Source organism: Pristis pectinata, unplaced genomic scaffold, assembly GCF_009764475.1.
Source record: "Pristis pectinata isolate sPriPec2 unplaced genomic scaffold, sPriPec2.1.pri scaffold_221_arrow_ctg1, whole genome shotgun sequence".
Classification (NCBI taxonomy): domain Eukaryota; kingdom Metazoa; phylum Chordata; class Chondrichthyes; order Rhinopristiformes; family Pristidae; genus Pristis; species Pristis pectinata.
Window position 1 is genome coordinate 1893 of NW_026262542.1, and position 23914 is coordinate 25806.

The following is a 23914-nucleotide window of genomic DNA, read 5'->3' on the forward strand; positions in this document are numbered from 1 at the left end:
GCTTAGTGGAATGGCGTCATGACTACGACCTTTCCCTCGATGTCAACAAAACAAAAGAGCTGGGCATTGACTTCAGGAAAGGGGGTGGTGTACATGCACCTGTCTACATCAGCAGTGCTGAGGTCAAGAGGGTTCAGAGCTTCAGGTTCCTGGGAGCGAACTTCACCAATAGCCTGTCCTGGTCAAATCACGTCGATGCCATGGCCAAGACAGCTCACCAGCACCTCTACTTCCTGAGGAGGATAAAGAAATTTGGCATGTCCCCTTTGACACTCACCAACTTTTATCGATGCACCATAGAAGGCATCCTATCCGGATGCGTCACGGCTTGGTATGGCAACTGCTCTGCCCCGATCTGCAAGAAACTGCAGAGAGTTGTGGACACATCCCAGCGCATCACGGACACCAGCCTCCCCTCCTTGGACTTTACCTCTTGCTGCCTTGGTGAAGCAGCCAGCATAATCAGAGACCCCACCCACCCGGGTCATTCTCTCTTCTCTCCTCTCCCATCATGCAGAAGATACAGAAGCCTGAGGGCACGTACCACCAGTCTCAAGGACAGCTTCTATCCCACTGTAATAAGACTATCAAACGGTTCCCTGATACATTGAGATGGACTCTGACCTCACGATCTGACTTGTTGTGACCTTGCACCTTATTGCACTGCACTTTCTCTGGAGCTGTGACACTTTACTCTGTACTATTATTGTTTTTACCTGTACTACCTCAATGCACTCTGTACTAGCTCAATGTAACCGCACTGTGTAAGGAATCGACCTGTACGAACGGTATGCAAGACAAGTTTTTCACTGTACCTCGGTACAAGTGACAATAATAAACCTATACCAAAAGCCGAATGCCGCAACGCAGTGCCGAGAGACATTCACTGTTTGTAAGTGGCTCCTTTTAACAAGATTCACTCAGCTCGGACCTCACAAGCGGACGCAGAGTTGGGAATTTATTTTCGGGGACACATACAAGTGATTCCGGAGATCGGGGGACGGGTTCAGCTTCACATATTGACGGGAGAAGTGCTTCTGAGGAGTGGGGAGGATAAAAAAAGATGGTTTTGTGTGCAGAGTAACGAGGAGATGGCTCCGGGACCAGTGGACACCAGGTTTAAATATTTTTGCAAAATCATCCAAGGCGGTGCCAGCGTTTTGGCGCTGCAAGATCTCCTTTGTTTTGTCTCTCTCTCTCTCTCTCTGTCTCCCCCTCTCTCTCCCAATGCTCTCCCGGCTGCCGGATCGAACACCCGACCAGGCGGCGACGCTGTGGCCCTTCCCCCGGCAGAGACATCGCCTTTGCCCCCGCTCCAGCCTCCTCTCCCCGCACAACTGAAAACTCAATTCACCCAGCTCGACTGAAGGCTCCTCCGTTCGGAAGCCGGAACCAGCTCCTCCCGCCGCAGAACCGCACCTCCCGTCTGCATTAAAACAGGACAATCCCAGAGCAGGAGGGACAAGCGGCTGAGCACAGCGGGGCGGGCAGCAGCGGTCCCGGCAGAGGGGGAAATCGTGTCGGGCCCTGCGTCAGAATTTGCTCAAGGCCCGCGACCCAGATCTGGGGGGCAGGGGGAGCAGGGGGAGGGCGGAGGAGAGAGGGAGGAGGAGAGAGGGTGGAGAGAGGGAAGGGTGTGGCAGAGTAGGTGGAGAGATGGAATGGGGAGGTCAGAGTGTGGGGAGAGAGGGATGGGGGAGGGCTGAGGAGAGGGAGAGGGGGAGGGGGGAGGGGGAGGGGAGAAAGAGCAGTGAGAGAGCCGGGACTGCCCCAACATGACGTCCCGTGAAGTTTCTGCAGGTCCGCACTGGATCCAAAGCCCCACCTCGGGGCCAAACACCACAGCCCGGGTGTGGATAAACCCCCCGCCCCGGCGCTCCGGTCCTACCTGCCGCCGGGAGCCGTGCGTGGGGAAGGTCCCGTCCTTGGGACCACACGCTCCGTGCAAACACAGGGAACTCCACCCACTGTAATCCGAGGGCGGAACTGACGCGTGGTGAGAGGCTGGGGGTGGGGGGAAACGCTGGGGGGAGACGCTGGGCGTGGTGGGGGAGAGGCTGGGGTTGAGGGGGGGAGGTGCCCTCTAGTTTTAGACTCCCCTACCCTGGGGGGGGGGGGAGGTGGGTGGAGAGACAGTGACCGTCCACCTTATCTACGCCCCTTGTGGTTTTATAAACCTCTATAAGGTCCCTCCTCGGCCTCCTACGCTCCAGGGAAACAGTCCCAGCCTGCCCAGCCCTCCGGTCCCGGCGACATCCCCGTGAACCTTGTCCCTGCACATGACACCCTTCCTGCAGAATGGCAACCGGAGCGACACACATGATCCCGGTCCGGTCTCACCAACAGCTTCCGCAGAATCTGGTATCAACAGCGGAGTTGAAAACGTCACATCGAGTGCAAGGAGACACATCAGGTGCCCGTTCTGTACCCAGATACAGAGTCCGTGTCTGCATCCATCGTGTCTGGGCCCTCGATCTGTGGGCAATCCCTCTGGGATCTGGCTCAGAACGAGCCAAGCACAAATTCCTGCTCCCAATCACTCACAGCGACCCCTGGGTGAGAGAGGGTTCCTGCCTCAAGGAGCAATGTGCAAGACAGAGAGGGGGAATCAGCCAGGGTTCCTGCTCCCCGTTACTGCCCAGTGACCCTGGGGTCAGAGAGGAGGGTGGGGTGGAACCAGCAGGAGCTCTTGCTCCTGAACACTGTCCATTCAGCGGGGGTCGGAGCGAGCAGGTTAGTTTTCAATGCATTCCCGCACAAACAACTTGGTGAGCTGTCCCAGAATAATTCACCCGTCTGCTCTGTGGGTGAATGCGACCTGTGTGTGTGCCGTGTATTTGCATCATTGTGATAGCGGCTCTTTGTTGTCCCAAACACAGGCGAATCAGTTCCTCTGGTGAGACACAGCTGGAGGTGGGGTTTTCTGCACAGCTGGGATGGGGAGCAGGAACCCTGGCTGACTCCCCCCCCCCCCCTCTCTCTCTTACCCAGGGATCACTGGGCAGTGACGGGGAGTCAATCGCGCGAAGAGCGGGGCCATGCTCTTCGGCAACTGGCCCGACCGATCCATCGTCCACCGTCAGGCCTGACTACCTGAAGGTGCTGGGGATCTGGTTCGGAGGGGCTGGGGCGTGCAACAGACATTGGCAGGAGCAGATTGGGAAGGTAAAGCAGAAACTGGGACTGTGGGAACGGCGCTCCCTATCGATAACTGGGAAGAACTTGGTCATCAGATGTGAGGCGCTCTCAGGGCTGCTGTACTTGGCGCGGGTGTGGCCTGTTCCTCGCTGCTCTGGCTTGGGAATCACCCGCGCCGTCTTCCGGTTCATCTGGGGATCCGAGATGGAGCGGGTCCGACGGGCCACCATGCACATCCCTGGACAATGGGGGTGAAGGTGTCCCCAGTGTCACCCTCCTCCTGATGACCAGCTTCGTCTGTGGCTGCATCAGGCTGTGTGTGGAACCCAAGTATGTGGGCACCAAGTGTCACTACGCACCGAGGTTCTACCTGTCCCTGCTGTTGCGAAGGATGGGCCTGGCCCCATGGCCACACAGCGTCCCAGTCAGCTGGACGCTGCCGTGCTACCTGTCCTTCCTGGAAAAGTTCTTCCAGACCAATACCTTTGACCATGAGTCCATCAGGCAGTGGTCAGCACGGAACATCCTGCAGACACTGCAGGAGAAGGATTCAATGGATACTGTGGGGGGGGGGGGGGTGGTTCCCTGAGCAGACTGTCCAGACCATCTGGCAGAATGTCTCATCGCCAGAACTCACCAACAAGCACCAAGACCTCTCTTGGTTGGTGGTGAGCGGGGCCCTCAGTCAGATCCTTCCTGTATGGTTGGAACCTCACTCCCAGCGTGTGTTGCCCCCGGGTGGACTGTGCTGGGGACGAGACGGTCGCCCACCTCTTTGTGGGCTGTAGGTTTGCGAGGAGGGTGTGGCGAAAGATGCAAGGGTCCTCGTCACGGTTCATCCCCAGCAGCAGCATAACAGAGGATTCTCTGATCTACGGGCTGTTCCCGGGGACACACACACAGACGGACATCAACTGCTGCTGGAAGGTCATCAACTCGGTGAAAGACGCCCTTTGGTCTGCCCGAAACTGGTTGGTCTTCCAGCACTGTGAGATATCCGTAGGGGAATGCTGCCGGCTGCCACATTCCAGGCTGCAGGTGTACGTGCTGAGGGACGCACTGAAGCTGGGCGCAGCCAACGCAAAGGCTCGGTGGGGAAGGACTACAGTTTAGGGTTCTTCTGCCACTGGAGAGGGAGGGGCGGGGACAGGGGGAAAGCCCCTAAATATTGTAAATACGGGACCGGGTAGCTTCCAGGGAGCCACACGTGTGGCATCGGTGCTGTTTTTCGAAATAAAAAGGTAACACTAATGAATGATTTGTACAACAATGTAAAGGTTTGCACTGTTTTGTAATTGTATATAGTTTGTCTTTTATTAACAATACAGTTTATTTTGTTAAAAAAAAAGCAGGAACCCTGGATGATTCCCCCTCTCTTTCTAACCCAGGGGTCACTGGGCGGTGACGGGGAGCAGGAACCCTGGCTGATTCCCTGACATTTTCTGCTTTGTTTGGTCTGAATAGGTTGCCTGATGTTGTGTCTCCTGATGAGATAACTCAGGGACACCGTTTGTAAATCAGAGGATAGATCTCTGGAGCTTTCCGTGCACAGACTGACAACAGTGTTTCCTTCATCACACAGTAATTGTCGGCAGAATGATTTGCGGTGGAGAACGAAACTATTTAAAGGCGCTGTTCAGGTTGGTTCGCATGGCAGCCGAATTTACCCAAGAGCCACCGCGGCCGAGAAAGCGCTCTGCCTGCTGCGAGCGAGCCCACAGCGCAGGCGCGCAATGGAGGTGACGTCATTTGCGCGCCAACTTGGACCAGGAAGTTTGATCGAGTCCGGGGTCCGGCCCACGGTTGGGGTGAGAATCCGTGCGGGCTGCAGGATCACTGCGGGCGGCCACACTGAGCAGTCCCGGCCTTTCCCTCCCCTTCCCCCTCCCGCTCCACACGGGGGACCCGGGCACTTTCCTGCTTGAAATCAAAGCAAACCCAGTGAGTGCGGGAAGCCCTCAGCAGGTGAGGGCAGCGTCTGTGGAAAGAGAAACAGGGAACTTTTCAAGTCCGAGACCCTTCCGTTAGACCTGGGAGAGAGCAAAAGGAACTTGCAGAGAGGTTTGTGGGGGGGGGGGGGGGAGGATAGATTGGGGTGGAGGGAGGGGTAGACTGGGGTGGTGGAGGGAGGGATAGATATGGGGGGAGGGATAGCTGGGGGTTGCATAGATGCGGGTTTGGGAGGGAGAAATGGATGGGAGGGAGAGATCGATGAGGGGGAAAAAGGAGCATCTCTGATTGGCTTCACTTAGGCAACCCCAGCCTCGCTCTATGTTTTATCGACCTTTCTGGTTAATAGACTAACAAAGGCAGTTGGAGACAAGGCAATGTTCATGCTGTGAAATGTGGGCCAGAACTCTTGCCGAGGCCTGTGGTTCCAGCAACAGCTGCAGCATGTGTTTCACAGTTAATGAAATGTCTTTTTGTGTTTGATTTCTCTCTCTCTACCTGCCTTCATTCATCTCAATCACTGACAGGTTTGTAAACTAAGGGTGAGGCCAGGGTTGCTGAGACATTCTCAATCGGAAACGTTCTCTTTGCCCTGTTTTTAAAGGGAAATTGCAGATGCCAGAATCTGAAGTAAAACCAGAAACCTTGTGACCTTCAACTTCATTGTCTATCTGCATTGCACTTTCTCTGTCACTGTGACACTTTACTCTGTACTGTTATTGTTTTTACCTGTACTACCTCAATGCACTCGGTACTAACTCAATGTGACTGCACTGTGTAATGAATTGACCTGTACGATCAGTATGCAAGACATATTTTTCACTGTACCTTGGTACAAGTGACAATAATAAACCAATACAATCGCCAATTCCAACACCACCAAGACCCAAAACATTGACTGTCCATTTCCCTCCATAGGTGCTGCCTGACCCACAATGAGTTCCTCCAGCTCCCTTATGTATTGCTTCAGATTTCAGGAATCTGAATTCTCCTGTGTCTCCATCTGCAGAAATAAGAAATGTTTTGGGTTTGATACCCCTTTTAACAATGAAAGACAGAAAACACATTGAATTTCAGTGGCAGAGTAGGTGAGGGAGGCAACGGGTAGAACAAAGGGAAGTGGCAGAAATGGCCCATTCTGATTATAGATGGAAAGACAACCAGAGATTTTGATGCCAGTCTGGATGCTGCAATGTTCCCAGATGGAAGATGACGTTGTTCCTCAAGCTTGTGTTTGTCATTATTATAACAGCTCGCTACAGAGACTAAAATCTCAGCTGAAATACTGTCCTGTACCTATTGATGACTTTTGTAAATTTCATTTACAGGATGCAACAAGCAGAGGATTTGTTTATGGGAATCTCAAACACAACATCAGCGAATTCACACTGGGGAGAGGCCGTTCACCTGCTCTGAGTGTGGGAAGGGCTTCCTTCAGTCATCCCACCTGCTGACACAGCAGCGTGTTCATACTGGGGAGCGACCATTCTCCTGCTCAACGTGTGGTAAGGGATTGGCTCACATATCCAGCCTGATGACGCACCAGCAAGTTCATGCTGGGGAAAGGCCATTCTCATGCTCAGAGTGTGGGAAAGGCTTTGCTCAGTCAACCTCTTTGCTGACGCACCAGAGAGTTCACACTGGGGAGAGGCCTTTCTCCTGCTCAACATGTGAGAAAGGATTCACTCGATTATCCAGCCTGATGACACACCAGCAAGTTCACAGCGGGGAGAAGCCGTACACCTGCTTCGAGTGTGGGAAGGGATTCACTCAGTCATCTAGCCTGATGAGACACCAGCGAGTTCACACTAGGGAGAGGCCGTTCTCCTGCTCAACGTGTGGGAAAGGATTCACTCAGTTATCCAGACTGATAATACACCAGCGACTTCACACCGGGGAGAGGCCGTACACCTGCTCCGAGTGTGGGAAGGGATTCTCTCATTCGTCCGATTTGCTGACACACCAGAGAGTTCACACTGGGGAGAAGCCGTACACCTGCTCTGAGTGTGGGAAGGGATTCACTCAGTCATCTCAGCTGCTCATACACCAGCGGGTTCACACCGGGGAGAAGCCGTACACCTGCTCCGAGTGTGGGAAGGGATTCACTCATTCGACGCATTTGTTGAGACACCAACAAGTTCACACTGGGGAGAAGCCGTACACCTGCTCCAAGTGCGGGAAGGGATTCACTCAGTCGTCCGGTCTGATGACACACCAGCGAGTTCACACAGGGGAGAGGCCGTTCATCTGCTCGACGTGTGGGAAGGGATTCTGTCAGCCATCCTACTTGAAGACACACCAGCGAGTTCACACCAGAGAGAGGCCCTTTACCTGCCCTACATGTGGGAAGGGATACACTACTTCATCCAGTCTGGTGAGGCACCAGCGAGTTCACACTGGGGAGAGGCCGTACATCTGCTCTGATTGCGGGAAGGGATTCAGTGATTCATCCCATTTGCTGAGACACCAGCGAGTTCACACCGGGGAGAAGCCGTACACCTGCTCCGAGTGTGGGAAGGGATTCAATCAGTTATCCAACCTGATGACACACCAGCGAATTCACACTGCGGAGAAAGATTAAACATGCTGTATACTCAAAATACAAGCATCATTGCTACTGAAATCTCGCGCAAATTCACAAGTGTTGCAGGTGTTCATGGGGATCGGATTCTGTCGACGGTGCTGATCTCACCCAGCATTGAACCCTGGGTGATTGGGCACAGTTGATTTATAATCTCTTTAACTGAGCTGGAGTTCAATGTTCTGGATCTGTGATTAAAATAAATCAGTTCTGTTTGAAACACTTTATCTAAGGCCCTTCCTGTCTCTGCAATGCACACAATGAACAGTAGAAAGAGAGGCCATTCAGCCCATCTGGTGCCTTCCAATGTTTCTGCTCCACACCAGCCTCCTCCCATCTCACCCAGTGTGAATATTCAGAGGAATAGAGAGATGCAGCACAGAAATGGGCCCTTTGACTCACTGAGTCTTCACTGACTATGCACAATGCAGGGAAATTGCTAGACGTGGCATCAGTCAGAGTGTCGTCCCGAAATCAATTTTCCCCTTCTATCTGCTGTAAGTAACACAGTGCCACGAGGTCGATTCGAACAAATACCTTTATTAGCAGTGCACCGCTAGGAGAATTCTCTTCAGCACTCACTGAGAGTCGCTTCCCGAGTTCTCTCCTCACAGAGGGCAGACAAACATTTATACAGGAATTGTCACACACAGCCCATGCAAATGGCACCGCGAGTTTCGTCAAGCTATAGAGATCCCGAGACAGCTATCACACCTCTTGTCTTAGTATAATTGAGTTATAATCAAGGCTTTCAAAGGCAGGTATCACCCTTCATTGTTCAAACCAAGCTTTCACCTCGATGTTAATTACACTCAGTATCGCCACTGTCTGACATATCAGAATGGTCCATTACCCAAAACAAAGGCAGTTAACATTCCAACCTAACTACTGGGTCAGCAGCTTGCTAGTCCTTGCTAAAGAAATATAAATGCATATATATATATTTTTGTTTACCAGTTATGGGTATGGTTGCAATTCTTAACCCTTCACTTCCTCAAGGGGTCACTCATCTGAGATGATGAAGAATGTCTTCCCTTGAGAACGGAGCATCTCTGGAATTCTCGGTGCCAGGGACTTGCAGAGACGGAGTTATTCAGTACATTCACGGTGGAGATGCACAAACATCTGAATGACAAGGGAGTTGCAGAGTGTGGGGAAAGAAGGGGAAAATGGTGTCTGAGGCCAGGGTCGGATCAGTGTGATCTTGGGTAATGGAGCGGCTGAAGTGGCCGACACCTGCTCCTGTTTCTTGTGGTTTTTCTGTTGTTGTTTTTGAGTATTACAACCTTAACAAGACTCAGGTCAGTCAAACTTGGTTTCCCTTTCATAATCATCTCTCTCTCTCCATTCCTATTATTCTCTGGGTACCTTTCAGATTCTCCATTTGATTGATCTCACACTAACCGGCCTACAGTTGTGTTTTCCCATTCCCTCCTCAAATACTGGGGGTGACATTTGCTGCCTTCCAAACTGTGGGAAATGTTCTCAAATCTGCAGAATGTTGGAAGACGACAAAACTATTCGTCCACTGTTTCCCTCAGCACCTCATTCACACCCTGAGGACCCAGGTTATCAGCTCTGAATTTATCACCTTTACCTTCCTATTCATTCCTCCAGCTTTCATATTTTACTGATGATAATTTCATTGAGTTCCTCGTTCAGTCTGGACCTGTCGTATTTCTGTGAGGCATTTTCTTTCTTCTGTGAAGACAGATGGAAAATATTTGGTTAACTTTCCCGCCATTTCCTTACACATCAATATAGTTTCTCCTGTGTCTCTGTAAGGGACCAACATTAACCTGAGCTCAGCTCTGTGTACACACATACAGTAGCTCTTCGAATCTATTTTTATGTTTCTTGTCAGACAACTCTCATATTCCACTTTGCCTTTCTTTATCAATGCCTTGGCCCCCCCTTTGCTGAAATCTAACATTTTTCTAATCTGCAGGTTTACTGCTTTATCTTGGCAAAATGTTAAGCCTTTAATCTAACACTCTCATTAACTTCTCTTATTATCGACCACTTTTCCTTGTTTTTTTTTGCCTGTAAACAATATATATTACATTTAAGGAATTAAAACTGTTTCCATGTTGTCCCTGCTTGTTTGCCATCATGTCCTTTCATGTTGTTTCCCAAATTATGCTCCTGTTACGTACCAGCAACAATAGAAACACAACGAGCCATTTGTAAGTGTTAAAAAGTATTTCATTAATAACTACTTGTAATAATAAGAAAAGTAAAACTGTTAGATATTAAACATTAACCCCAAAACTAATAAACTCAAAAGTGTGTGTGTGGCGAATTCCCAAACCCCAAGTCTAGGAATAGTTCTCAAAGTTCAGTTCAGCAAGTCATATGGTCGAACGCTGAGCAAAGGCTTTTGCAGAACCACAGTAGCTCGCAGAGAGAATGGACGGAAACATTTATGAATTCCACATGTTCCACGATGGAACCAAACGACACCTCAGTCACTGATGATCTCCATTTGTTCCAAAGTAGCTGCCACACCGAAGGCATTCGATGCATGGCCGCCCACGGATACACCTGCCTTCCAGTACCGGTTAACGACAGAGTGCACTCCACTTTGATTGCTCCACAATTCCATACATGGATCGCAGTGACAGATGCAGCTATTGTTCTTCATCCATGGACGGACGGACAGTCGGTCAGTCGGTCGACCAGAACAGGCATGCCAGCCGGTACGTAGCACGCACGGACACACACACACACACACACCACTATGCTGCTGTCCAGGTGCCGTAAAGGGACATTCACCAAGTGGCAACCCAGCTCGTAACACCCCTTGCTTCAGTAGTTAGATTGACGATCGTAGTTTTAGATTGAACTAAATCCCTTCTGAATTTTTCTAAATCTGTCATAAAAACACCTTAACTACCAGATCATTAATTAACCCTTTCTTATAACGAAGTAAAGTATGTAAAATAGCTGTCCTCTCATTAGTTTCTCAACACCCTGGTCTAGAAAACTTTATTATAGACTTTATGAATCCACCTCCGCGCTGTTGCTGCGATTTGCCGCGGCCGATCTATAGAGTCAGAGAGTTAGAAAGCACAGAAAGTGCTTCTAACTTTCACCCACTGAGTCCAAGCCGACCAAGATGCCCCATCCAGGCTGCTCCCATTTGCCAGCATTTGGCCCAGAGCCGCCTAAACCTTTCCGATCCACGGATCCGTCCAACTGTCTTTTAACAGTTGTTACCGTACCTGCCTCAAGCACCTCCTCTGGCAGCTGATTCCACACAGATACCAGCCTTAGTGTAAACAAAAAAAAGTTGCCCCTCAAGTTCCAATTAAATCTTTCCCCTCTCATCTTAAACTGATGCCCTCTGGTTCTTGATTCCCCAACTCTGGTGGGTGGGGGGAAGACTGAGTGCATTCACCCTGTCTATGCCCCTCATGATTTTATGAGATCTATAAGATCTCATAAAATCTTTATAACACCTCTATAAGATCTTAAAACACCTCTGTAAGATCACCTCTCAGTCTTCTATGCTCTAAGGAATAAAGTCCTGGCCTGTCCACAGTCCTCGGCCCACTGCCTCAGCTGATAAAGATCCCCTTGTAATTTTTGATGACCTTCTTCATTGTCCACTCCAGCACCTATTTTCGTGTCATCTGCAAACTTACTCACCGTGCCCTGTGCTGTCGTATCCAAATCGTTGATGTGGATGACAAACGACAACGGGCCCAGCACCGAGCCCTGAGGCGCACCAGTGGTCACGGGCCTCCAGTCCGAGAAACAACCTTCCACCATCGCCCTCTGCTTTCTACCATCGAGCCAATTGTGTGTCCAATGAGCCAGCTCTCTCTGGATCCCATGCCATCTAACTTTCCAGAGCAGCCTACCATGTGGAACCTTCTCAAAGGCCTTACTGCAGTCCACATAAACCACGTTACCACCCTGGCCTCATCAACTTTCTTGGTCACATCATCAGAAAACTCAATCAGGTTCGTCAGACATGATCTCCCGTGCACAAAGCCGTGCGGAAATCCCCGAATCAACCCTGGAGACACAAGAGATTCTGCAGATGCTGGAATCTGGAGCGACACACACACACCAAATGCTGGAGGAACTCAGCAGGCCAGGCAGCATCTGTGGAGGGAAATAAACAGTCGACGTTTCAGGTCGAGACCCTTCTTCAGGACTCAACCTGAGACGTGGACTGTTTATTTCACTTCACAGATGCTGCCTGACCTGCTGAGTTCCTCCAGCATTTGGTGTGTGTTGTCCCTGATTGATCCTTGTCTGTTCAGATGGACATGTATCTGATCCCTCAGGATCCTTTCCAGTAACTTGCCCATCACAGATGTTAGACTTACTGGTCTATAGTTCCCAGGTTTCTCTTTCCCACCATTCTGAAATAACATTCGCTCTCCTCCAGTCTACCGGCGCCTCACCTGTGGCTAACCATGATGCAAATTGCCTCCTGCAATTTCTTCTCGAACCTCCTACAGCGTTCTTGGATATACCTGCTTAGGCCCTGGAGATTTGTCGACCTTCATACCTTTTAAGACATCCAGGACCTCCTCTAATGTGGACTATCCCCAAGACCTCCCCACTTGCGATTGAAGTTCAATTCTCTTTTTATAAAGCTCCAAATTTGGAGCAACAGAGTATTTTTTATCAATTGCTTCAATCTCATCAAACAATTTATGTACTTCATTATTAGTTCGTTTTTTCAATCCAGCAGAACATGAAATAACTTGACTTTATTTAAGAAGGCCTGCAAGGACAAGCCAGGGGACCACAGGCCAGTGAACATAACATCAGTGGTGGGAAATTACTGGAGGGGATTCTGAGCGACAGGACCTACTAGCGTGTGGAAAGGCAAGGACTGCTGAGGGACAGTCAGCACAGCTTTGTGAATGGGAAATCGTGTCTCACAAACATCACAGTGTTTTTCATCACAGGCGGAGGACTGTGCCGGGCTGCCGTGTGGGGAGCAGGCCCAGTCTGGCTCTTTGGCAGTTGCAGATGCTGGAATCTGCCGCAAAAAGCCTGCTGGAGGAACTCGGCAGATCGAGCAGCATCTGTGGAGGCAGAGGGATGATTGGTGTTTCGGGTGAAGATACTGCATCAGGACTGAGTGTAGAGGGAAGACAGCCGGCATAAAGAGGTGAGAGGGAGGGGGGAGGCAGAGGTTGGGAGGTGGAACCAGGTGAGGTGGGAGATGATGGGCAGGTGGAGGCAGATGGGTTGGGGGTTGGGGGGAGGCAGAAGGTAGAGACATCGGCTGGAGCTGATGTGGAACCAGATAAGGGAGGGAACGTGAGCAGGTGGCAGCAGCTGGGGCAGGGGTAAGTAGACAGAGGCAGAGAGATGACAAGTGAAAGCTGGGAAGGGAGGAAGGATGATGAGCAGATGGAATCAGGGGCGGGAGGGGAACGGATCTCGGGAATGGGCGGTGGGGGAAAGAGGGAGGAGGAAAAGGTGAACAAAAGGAGAATCTGGGAGGAGTGGGAAAGGAACGAGAGTTGGTCGCCTGAAACTGTCAAATTCAACGTCCGTACCTTTGGGCTGTAGGCTCACCAAGTGGAATACAAAGTGCCGTTTTTCTAGTTTGTGTTTGGCCTCACCATGGCAGTGGAGAAGGCCGAGGACAAACAGGTCGGTGTGGAAATGAAGAGGGGAATTGAAATGAGCTGGAACCGGAAGCTCGAGGTGGCACATCATCCTTCACCATTTCTGCGTCAGGATCCCAGCACCAGTCACATCTTCCCCTCTTCCTCCACTTTCTTCCAAAGGACCACTCTCGGTGCTGGAGCAGCCGTCCAAAACTAGAGGCTCAAGGTGAAAGGAGAAAGATTTAAAAAGGATTGGATAGGGTGGCAGCTGAGGGAATGTTTCTCATGGGGGAAGGATCCAAATTTTCAGCAGCATGGTTTTGGGCTGAGGGGTCACCTGTTGGCGATGAGGAAGATTCTGTCACTTTTCTATCAATCAGAGAGACAGGGTGAGAGAAGCATCTACAAAATGCATTGCAGTCACTGCCAGTTTTGAAAGCATCTCCTTAAACTCTGATCATCAGGCACCAATCTCAAAAGGGCAGAATCTTTCCCCAACCTGACTTGGGAACGGTTCCTATTTTATTGTATTCAGGACAGAAATCAATGAATTTTTTTGAGGTGGTGAATGGGGGAATCAGGTAGGACAATGAATGAGGCACAGGATGTGTCAGGACAGTCCTGTATTGCAGTGACTCAATTGTGTGACATTCAGCCCATTGAGAAGAGTCCTGTGTTGAAAAGAGCTGGGAGTAGCACAGTAGTGTTGCGGTTACCATAACGCTATTACATCACCAGCGACCTGGGTTCAATTCTGGCAGCTGACATTAAGGAGTTTCTACATTCTCCTCGTGTCTGTGTGGGTTTCCTCCGGGTGCTCAGCTTCCTCCCAGATTTCAAAGACGTACGGGTTGGGAAGTTGTGCGCGTGGTATGTTGGCTCTGGAAGCATGGAGACACTTGTGGACTGCTCCCAGAACACTCTACGCAAACATGCATTTCACTGTGTGTTTCAATGTACATTTGACTAATAAAGATATCTTAAATCCTAAAAAAATGTAGAGTTAAACACCATTACTTCCTCCCCGAGGCTTGATGGATGGTGAATGTCACAGAAAGATACAGCACAGAAACAGGCCGACACAGTCCACAACTCCACACTGATCCCACATTCATCCTTTTTTTAAAATTCTCCCGACATTCTTGTCAACTCTCCCCAACTTCTCCCACTCACCAGGGGCAATTTACAGCAGCCAATTGACCTACCAACCAGCATGTCTTTGGGACGTGGGAGGAAACTGGATCTCCTGGAAGAAATTCCCAGTCACAGGGAGAACCCCCACACAGCCAGTACCCAAGATCTGGATTGAACCTGGGCTCCTGTCACTGCAAGGTAGCAGCTCTATTAGCTGTGCTGCTCTAATATCTGGGACAAGACCCCTGCTGAGCTGTTGTCTTTGCCATGATTATGCCTAAAGTCCTGCAGGAAATTCCGGGGGAAGCTCTTCACCCACACAGTTCAACAATGTGGAACGTGTCACCACACGGAGGGATGGAGGTGAACGACAGCAATGCATTGAATGGGAAGCCGAATGAGCACAGAGCTCGTAGAGCTGCTGCCTCACGTTGACAATGTTCAATCCCGACCTCGGGTGTTGACTGTGTGGAGTTTGCACCTTCTCCCTGTGACTGTGTGGGTTTCCTCCCACGTCCCAAGAGGTGTGGGCTAAAAGGTTATTAAAGGACTGTAAATTGTCCCTAATGTGTGGGTGATTAGTAGAATCTGCTGGTGGTGGGGGTGAAGCAGGGTGTGGTCAATGCAAATGTGGGCAGAATTTTAAAAATGTATTAATGTAGGATCAGAGTAAATGACTGGTTGATAATCAGTGCAGACTCAGTGAGTCAAAGGGCTCATTTCTGTGTTGCATCTCTCTGTTCCTCTGAATATTCATACTGGGTGAGATGGGAGGAGGCTGGTGTGGAGCAGAAACACTGGAAGGCACCAGATGGGCTGAATGGCCCCTCTTTCTACTGTTCATTGTGTGCATTGCAGAGACAGGGCGGGCCTAAGATAAAGTGTTTCAAGCAGAACTGCTTTATTTTAATCAGAGATCCAGAACATTGAACTCGAACTCAGTGAAAGAGATTACAAAAGAAAATCAACTGTGCCCAATGATCAGGGTTCAATCCTGGGCAAGATCAGCAGCGTCGACAGAATCCAACCCCCGTGAACACCTGCAACACTTGTGAATTTGCGCTAGATTTCAGTATCAGTGATGGTTGTATATTGAGCAAACAGCATGTTCAATCTTTCTCCGCACTGTGAATTTGCTGGTGTTGCAGCAGGTCAGATGACCAAGGGAATCCCTTCCCACAGTCAGAGCAGGTGTACGGCTTCTCCCCAGTGTGAACCCACTGGTGTCTCAGCAGCTGAGATGACTGAGTGAATCCCTTCCCGCACTCAGAGCAAGTGAACGGTCTCTCCCCAGTGTGAACTCGCTGCTGTATCATCAGGCTGGATAACTGAGTGAATTCTTTCCCACACGTTGAGCAGGAGAACGGCCTCTCCCGGGCATAAACCCGCTGATGCATTATCAGGTTTGATGACTGAGTGAATCCTTTCCTCAGGATGAGCAGGAGAACGGCCTCTCAGTGTGAACTTGCTGATGTCTCATCAGGCTGGATGACCTAGTGTATCCCTTCCCACAGGTAGGGCAGGTAAAGGGCCTCTCCCCAGTGTGAACTTGCTGGTGTATCATCAGGCTGGATAACTGAGTGAATCCTTTCCCACATGTTGAGCAGGAGAATGGCCTCTCCCCAGTGTGAACTCGCTGGTGTACCCGTAAGTGGGATGACTGAGCAAAGCCCTTCCCGCACTCGGAGCAGGTGTATGGCCTCTCCCCGGTGTGAACTCGCTGGTGTCTCAACAAATTGGACGAAAGAGTGAATCCCTTCCCACACTCGGGGCAGGTGTACGGCTTCTCTCCAGTGTGAACCCGCTGGTGTATCAGCAGCTCAGACGACTGACTGAATCCCTTCCCGCACGTTGAGCAGATGTACGGCTTCTCCCCGGTGTGAACTCTCTGGTGCGTCAGCAAATGGATCGACTGAGTGAATCCCTTCCCGCACACGGAGCAGGTGTATGGCCTCTCATCGGTGTGAATCCGCTGATGTATCAGCAGCGGAGCCGACTGAGTAAACCCCTTCCCGCACGTCGGGCAGATGAACGGCCTCTCCCCGGTGTGAACCCTCTGGTGCATCAGCAAATAGTACGACCGAGTGAATCCCTTCCTGCATGTCGAGCAGATGAATGGCCTCTCCCCACTGTGAACACGCTGGTGTATCAGCAAATGGGACGCCCGAGCAAATCCCTTCCCACACTCAGAGCACCTGTACGGCGTCTCCCCGGTGTGAACCCGCCGATGTATCAGCAGCTCAGACGACCGAGTGAATCCCTTCCCACACTCAGGGCAGTTGAACGGCTTCTCCCCGGTGTGAACTCTCTGGTGTGTCAGCAAATAGGATGACCGAGTGAATCCCTTCCCACACTCGGAGCAGGTGTACGGCTTCTCCCCAGTGTGAATTCTCTGGTGTGTCATCAGGCTGGATAACTGAGTGAATATTTTCCCACATGTTGAGCAGGAGAATGGCCTCTCCCCAGTGTGAACTCGCTGATGGTTCATCAGGCTGGATAACTGAGTAAATCCTTTCCCACACGTTGAGCAGGAGAACGGCCTCTCCCCAGTGTGAACTCGCTGGTGCCTGATCAGGCTGGATAACTGAGTAAATCCTTTCCCACACGTTGAGCAGGAGAACGGCCTCTCCCCAGTGTGAACTCGCTGGTGTGCCTGCAAGTGGGATGACTGAGCAAAGCCCTTCCCACACTCCGAGCAGGAGAATGGCCTTTCCCTGGCATGAACTTGCTGGTGCGTCATCAGGCTGGATAACTGAGCCAAACCCTTACCAGACATTAAGCAGGAGAACGGCTACTCCCCAGTATGAACACACTGCTGTGTCAGCGGGTGGGTTGACTGAAGGAAGCGCTTCCCACACTCAGTGCAGATACACGGCCTCTTCTCTGTGAATTTGTTGGTGCATCAACAACTGGAATGACCGAGTGACTCCCTTCCCACACTCAGAGCAGGTGAACTGCCTCTCCCCAGTGTGAATTCACTGATGTTGTGTTTGAGATTTCTATAAACAAATCCTCTGCTTGTTGTATCCTGTAAATGAAAGTTACAAAAGTCATCAATAGGTACAGGACAGTATTTCAGCTGAGATTTTAGTCTCTGTAGCGAGCTGTTATAATAATGACAAACACAAGCTTGAGGAACAACGTCATCTCCCATCTGGGAACATTGCAGCATCCAGACTGGCATCAAAATCTCTGGTTGTCTTTCCATCTATAATCAGAAAGGGCCATTTCTGCCACTTCCCTTTGTTCTACCCGTTGCCTCCCTCACCTACTCTGCCACTGAAATTCAATGTGTTTTCTGTCTTTCACTGTTAAAAGGGGTATCAAACCCAAAACTTTACCTCTCTCTGCAGATGGAGACACAAGAGACTGCAAATGCTGGAAATCTGAAGCAATACATAAGGGAGCTGGAGGAAGTCAAAGTGGGTCAGGCAGCATCCATGGAGGGCAATGGACAGTCAACATTTTGGGTCTTGTTGGTGTTGGACTTGGCTATTGTATTGGTTTATTATTGTCACTTGTACCGAGGTACAGTGAAAAACTTGTTCATACAGGTCAATTCATTACACAGTGCAGTTCCATTGAGTTAGTTCAGAGTGCATTGTGATAGTAGAGGTTAAAACAATAACGGTACAGAGTAAAGTGACACGGCTGCAGAGAAAGTGCAGTGCAGGTAGACAATAAAGTGCAAGGTCACAACAAGGTAGATCATGAGGTCAGAGTCCATCTCATTGTATAAGGGAACCGTTCAATAGTCTTATCTCCGTGGGATAGAAGCTGTCCTTGAGCCTGGTGGTACATGCCCTCAGGATTTGAATGTGAACGGTAGGTGATTAGACTCACTTGTTGGAGATTGTCATTGTGTGGCAGTTTTGTGGTCCAAATGTTATTTGCCACTTAATATTCCAGAATAGAAGTGTTAGATACCATTCTATATCCAGACAGAATAGAACATGTTCTCAGTGGCAGAAAGAGCCGAGGACATTGAACATAGTTGAGTTGTAAAATAACCATAAGTGACAAGGATTTTTGTTTCTTCAACACAATGTTAACTGACACAATTTAGCCACATGAGTAAATTACTTTCACAATACATGTTTTTTTTATTCACTGGGAGTTGGACTTTGTCCCTTTTTTGACCTCAGTCCCAACTCCAGCTGTTACCTCCAAAGATTTGGACATCAGCAGCGTCTGGAGACTAGTCCCAATCTCAGTTTGCTCATCTGTGTTTCCAGACTGCCTGCAGAGCAAAGGCAAAGTGCTTTCCGCAGAAAAGATGGGGAAGGGGTAAATACACCATTAAACCCACAGGAAGTGGGAACAGGAGTAGAACATTCAGCGTCTCAAGCCTGCTCTGCCATTCAGCAGGATCATGGCCGACTTTCCTGCCCTGTCCCCAGAACCCTTGATTCCCCTACTGATTAGGAATCTATTCCAACCTCAAATATACCCAAGGACTCTGCCACACAGACTCCAGCTTCTGAGAGAAGAAATTCCTCTTGTCTCACTTTAAAATGGGCACCAGTAAATTTCTCTTTCAGAAGGCTGTGCTAACTCTGCTCAATAAGTTACAGATTTTCAAACAGTCAATCAGATAAAAGGGCAGTCTCCAAACTAAAGCATTAACTCTATTCCTCTTTCCAAAGATTTTTTAAATTTTAAATTTTTAAAATTTTATTTACAGCATGGTAACATACCACCCTCACTCCCCCCTCTCTCCCAAATCCCCCTCCCTCAGTCCTCTCCTCCTCCCTCATTCCCCTTTATTCCACTTCCCTCATTCCCCTCCCACCTCCTCCCGAATTCCCCCTGCCCCCTCCCCAATTCCCCACCCCTCAGTCCGCGCTCCACACCCCCTCAATCCCCCACCCCTCCCCCCTCCCTCGCCTACTCCCCCTCCCCCCTCATATTTAACAACAGCACATCCCTTCCTGATGAACTTAACGCATTCTATGCGCATTTTGAACAGGAGGGAGGTGGATTGTCACCATCCACCCCGACAGCCTCCAGTGCAGCTGAACCTGTGATCACAGTGGAGGACGTAAGATCAGTCTTCCGGAGAGTGAACGCGAGGAAAGCACCTGGCCCAGATGGTGTCCCTGGCCGTGTGCTCAGATCTTGTGCTGATCAGCTGGCAGAAGTATTTGCAGACATATTTAACTTCTCCCTGCTTCAATCTCAGGTTCCCACCTGTTTTAAGAAGACCACTATCATCCCGATACTGAAGAAAAGCAAGGTAACATGCCTCAATGACTACCGACCAGTGGCTCTGACATCCACCATCATGAAGTGCTTTGAGAGGTTGGTCATGGCACGTATCAACTCCAGCCTCCCAGACAACCTGGACCCACTGCAATTTGCCTATCAATGAAACAGGTCTACAGTGGATGTCATCTCCCTGGCCCTACACTCAGCTCTGGAGCATCTGCACAGTAAAGACACCTACATCAGACATTTGTTTATTGACTACAGCTCTGCCTTCAATACAATAATCCCAAGCAAGAGTGTCACCAAACTCTGAGTCCTGGGACTCAACACCTCCCTCTGCAACTGGATCCTTGACTTTCTAACGAACAGACTGCAATCAGTGAGGATAGGCAGCAATACCTCTGGCACGATTATTCTCAACACTGGTGTCCCACAAGGCTGCGTTCTCAGCCTTCTACTCTACTCCCTATACACTCATGACTGTGTGGCCAGATTCTGCTCTAACTCCATCTACAAGTTTGCAGATGATACCACCATTGTAGGCCGTATCTCCAACAGCGATGAGGCGGAGTACAGGAAGGAGACAGAGAGCTTAGTGGAATGGTGTCATGACAACAACCTTCCCCTGATGTCAACCAAACAAAAGAGCTGGTCATTGACTTCAGGAAAGGGGGTCGTGTACATGCACCTGTCTACATCAGCAGCGCTGAGGTCGAGAGGGTTGAGAGCTTCAAGTTCCTGGGAGTTAACTTCACCAATAGCCTGTCCTGGTCAAATCACGTAGACACCACGGCCAAGAAAGCTCACCAGCGCCTCGACTTCCTCAGGAGGCTAAAGGAATTTGGCATGTCCCCTTTGACACTCACCAACTTTTATTGATGCACCATAGAAAGCATCCTATCCGGATGCATCACGGCTTGGTACAGCAACTGCTCTGCCCAGGACCGCAAGAAACTGTAGAGAGTTGTCGACACAGACCAGCGCATCACGGACACCAGCCTCCCCTCCTTGGACTCGGTCTTTACCTCTCACTACCTTGGTGAAGCAGCCAGCATAATCAAAGGCCCCACCCACTCAGGTCATTCTCTGTTCTCTCCTCTCCCATCGGGCAGAAGATACAGGAGCCTCAGGGCACGTACCACCAGGCTCAAGGACAGCTACTACCCCACTGTGATAAGACTATTGAACGGTTCCCTTATACAATGAGACGGACTCTGACCTCACGATCTACCTTGTTGTGACCTTGCACCTTATTGCACTGCACTTGCTCTGTAACTGTGACACTTTAGTCTGTACTGTTATTGTTTTTACCTGCACTACCTGAATGCACTCTGTACTACTCAATATAACTGCACTGTGTTATGAATTGACCTGCACCAACGGTATGCAAGACAAGTTTTTCACTGTACCTCGGTACAAGTGACAATAATAAACCAATACCAATACCAAAATACCAAGCCGAATGCCCCAACGCAGTGCCGAGAGACATTCACTGTTTGTAAGTGGCTCCTTTTAACAAGATTCACTCAGCTCGGACCTCACAAGCGGACGCAGAGTTGGGAATTTATTTTCGGGGTCACATACGAGTGATTCCGGAGATCGGGGGGCGGGTTTAGCTTCACATATTGACGGGAGAAGTGCTTCTGAGGAGTGGGGAGGATAAAAAAAGATGGTTTTGTGTGCAGAGTAACGAGGAGATGGCTCCGGGACCAGTGGAGACCAGGTTTAAATATTTTTGCAAAATCATCCAAGGCGGTGCCAGCGTTTTGGCGCTGCAAGATCTCCTTTGTTTTGTCTCTGTCTCTCTCTCTGTCTCTGTTTCTCTGTCTCTCTGTCTCTGTCTGTCTGTCTCTCGCTCCCTCCCAATGCTCTCCCGGCTGCCGGATCGAACACCCGACCAGGCGGCAACGCTGTAGCCCTTCCCCCGGCAGAGACATCGCCTTTGCCCCCGCTCCAGCCTCCTCTCCCCGCACAACTGAAAACTCCATTCACCCAGCTCGACTGAAGGCTCCTCCGTTCGGAAGCCGGAACCAGCTCCTCCCGCCGCAGAACCGCACCTCCCGTCTGCATTAAAACAGGACAATCCCAGAGCAGGAGGGACAAGCGGCTGAGCACAGCGGGGCGGGCAGCAGCGGTCCCGGCAGAGGGGGAAACGTGTCGGGCCCTGCGTCATATTTTGCTCAAGGCCGGGACCCAGATCTGGAGGGGAGGGGGAGCAGGGGGAGGACGGAATGGAGAGGGAGAAGGGGGAGGACGTAGAGGAGGAAGGTGAAGGGGAGAGAGGGCAGAGAGGGAAGGGGAATTGGAAGGGGGAGGCCAGATGAATTGGGGAGGGCAGAGGGAGAGGGGGAAGCGGAGGGCAGGGGAGAGGGGAAGGGAGGAGAGTGAAGTGGAGAGACGGAAGGGGGAGGGCAGAGGAGGGAGGGGAGAGGGAAGGCAGAGGGGAGGGGAGCATTTTGTGTGTGTTGCTTTTGACATAACACCTTGGTTTCAGATTCACGATATCACTTTCCATCTTGGTATAAAATTCAATCATATTCCAATCTGACCTTGCACCTTATTGCACTGCACTTTCTCTGTAGCTGTGACACTTTACTCTGTACTGTTATTGTTTTTACCTGTACTACCTCAATGCACTCGGTACTAACTCAATGTAACTGCACTGTGTAATGAATTGACCTGTACGATCGGAATGCAAGACACGTTTTTCACTGTACCTCGGTACAAGTGACAATAATAAACCAATACCAATACAATCGCCAAGTCCAACACCACCAAGACCCAAAACGTTGACTGTCCATTTCCATCCATAGATGCTGCCTGACCCACTGAGTTCCTCCAGCTCCCTTATGTATTGCTTCAGATTTCCAGCATCTGCAGTCTCTTGTGTCTCCATCTGCAGAAAGAGGGAATGTTTTGGGTTTGATGCCCCTTTTAACATTGAAAGACAGAAAACACATTGAATTTCAGTGGCAGAGTAGGTGAGGGAGGCAACGGGTAGAACAAAGGGCAGAAATGGCCCATTCTGATTATGGATGGAAAGACAACCAGAGATTTTGATGCCAGTCTGGATGCTGCAATGTTCCCAGATGGAAGATGACGTTGTTCCTCAAGCTTGTGTTTGTCATTATTATAACAGCTCGCTACAGAGACTAAAATCTCAGCTGAAATACTGTCCTGTACCTATTGATGACTTCTGTAAATATCTTTTACAGGATACAACAAGTAGAGGATTTGTTTATGGGAATCTCAAACACAACATCAGCAAATTCACACTGGGGAGAGGCCGTTCTCCTGCTCAACGTGTGGTAAGAGATTGGCTCAGTTATCCAGCCTGATGACGCACCAGCGAGTTCATGCAGGGGAAAGGCCATTCTCCTTCTCGGAGCGTGGGAAGGGCTTTGCTCAGTCAACCAATTTGCTGACGCACCAGAGAGCTCACACTGGGGAGAGGCTGATCATCTGCTTGATGTGCGGGAAGGGATTCAGTCGGTCGTCTCAGCTGCTGATACACCAGCGAGTTCACACTGGGGAGAAGCTGTACACCTGCTCCGAGTGCAGGAAGGGATTCACTCAGTCGTCCCATTTGCTGAGGCACCAGATAGTTCACACTGGGGAGAGGCCATTCATTTGCTCAACATGTGGGAAGGGATTCACTCAGTCATCTCAGCTGCTGAGACACCAGCGGGTTCACACTGGGGAGAAGCCGTACACCTGCTCCGACTGTGGGAAGGGATTCCCTTGGTCATCTGACCTGCTGAAACACCAGCGAATTCACACTGCAGAGAATCATTAAACATGCTGTTTGCTCAATTTCCAACCATCACTGCTACTGAAATCTAGCGCAAATTCACAAGTGTTGCAGGTGTTCACGGGGGTCGGATTCTGTCGAAGCTGCTGATCTCGCCCAGGATCGAACCCTGGTCAGAGGGCACTGTTGATTTTCTTTTGTAATCTCTTTCACTGAGTTAGAGTTCAATGTTCTGGATCTCTGATTAAAATAAAGCAGTCTGTTTGAAACACTTTATCTAAGACCCTTCCTGTATCTGAAATGCACACAATGAACAGTAGAAAGAGAGGCCATTCAGCCCATCTGGTGCCTTCCAGTGTTTCTGCTCCACACCAGCCTCCTCCCATCTCACCCAGTATGAATATTCAGAGGAATAGAGAGATGCTGCATAGAAATGGGCCCTTTGACTCACTGAATCTGCACTGATTATGCACAAGCCTTTTTGTGGCAGATTCCAGCATCTGCAGTGTTATTGTGTCTGCAACTGCCAAAGTCCCAGACTGCACCTGCTCCCCACACGGCAGCCCG

General features: G+C 50.2%; 2 protein-coding genes and 1 pseudogene across 4 annotated transcripts; 2 read left to right on the forward strand and 1 right to left on the reverse strand.

Annotated features, from left to right (window-relative positions):
- The first annotated feature begins 772 nt into the window (after positions 1 to 772).
- On the forward strand, positions 773 to 7875 carry LOC127567230 (zinc finger protein 239-like). 3 transcript variants are annotated; one of them, XM_052009911.1, is made up of 3 exons: positions 773 to 1117; positions 4721 to 4778; positions 6417 to 7875. In XM_052009911.1, exon 3 carries the CDS (start codon positions 6623 to 6625, stop codon positions 7667 to 7669), a length of 1047 nt encoding a protein of 348 aa, XP_051865871.1. In that variant the 5' UTR covers positions 773 to 1117; positions 4721 to 4778; positions 6417 to 6622; the 3' UTR covers positions 7670 to 7875. The 3 variants fall into 3 exon arrangements, with proteins under 3 accessions (XP_051865871.1, XP_051865872.1, XP_051865870.1); XM_052009912.1 differs by lacking the exon at positions 773 to 1117 and adding an exon at positions 2399 to 2413; XM_052009910.1 differs by lacking the exons at positions 773 to 1117; positions 4721 to 4778 and adding an exon at positions 4841 to 5103.
- Positions 7876 to 15346: 7471 nt separating this feature from the next.
- On the reverse strand, positions 15347 to 21898 carry LOC127567229 (zinc finger protein 420-like; annotated as a pseudogene).
- Positions 21097 to 23392, forward strand: LOC127567228 (zinc finger protein 239-like). Its single transcript, XM_052009909.1, has 2 exons — positions 21097 to 21319; positions 22812 to 23392. The coding sequence occupies exon 2, from the start codon at positions 22934 to 22936 to the stop codon at positions 23390 to 23392; it is 459 nt and encodes a 152-aa protein (XP_051865869.1). The 5' UTR covers positions 21097 to 21319; positions 22812 to 22933.
- The last annotated feature ends 522 nt before the right edge of the window (positions 23393 to 23914 follow it).

What these genes read in the sequence shown, in the direction of transcription:
- LOC127567228 (XM_052009909.1), top strand. Translation starts at nt 22,934, where the DNA reads ATGACGCACCAGCGAGTTCATGCAGGGGAAAGGCCATTCTCCTTCTCG.
- LOC127567230 (XM_052009911.1), top strand. Translation starts at nt 6,623, where the DNA reads ATGACGCACCAGCAAGTTCATGCTGGGGAAAGGCCATTCTCATGCTCA.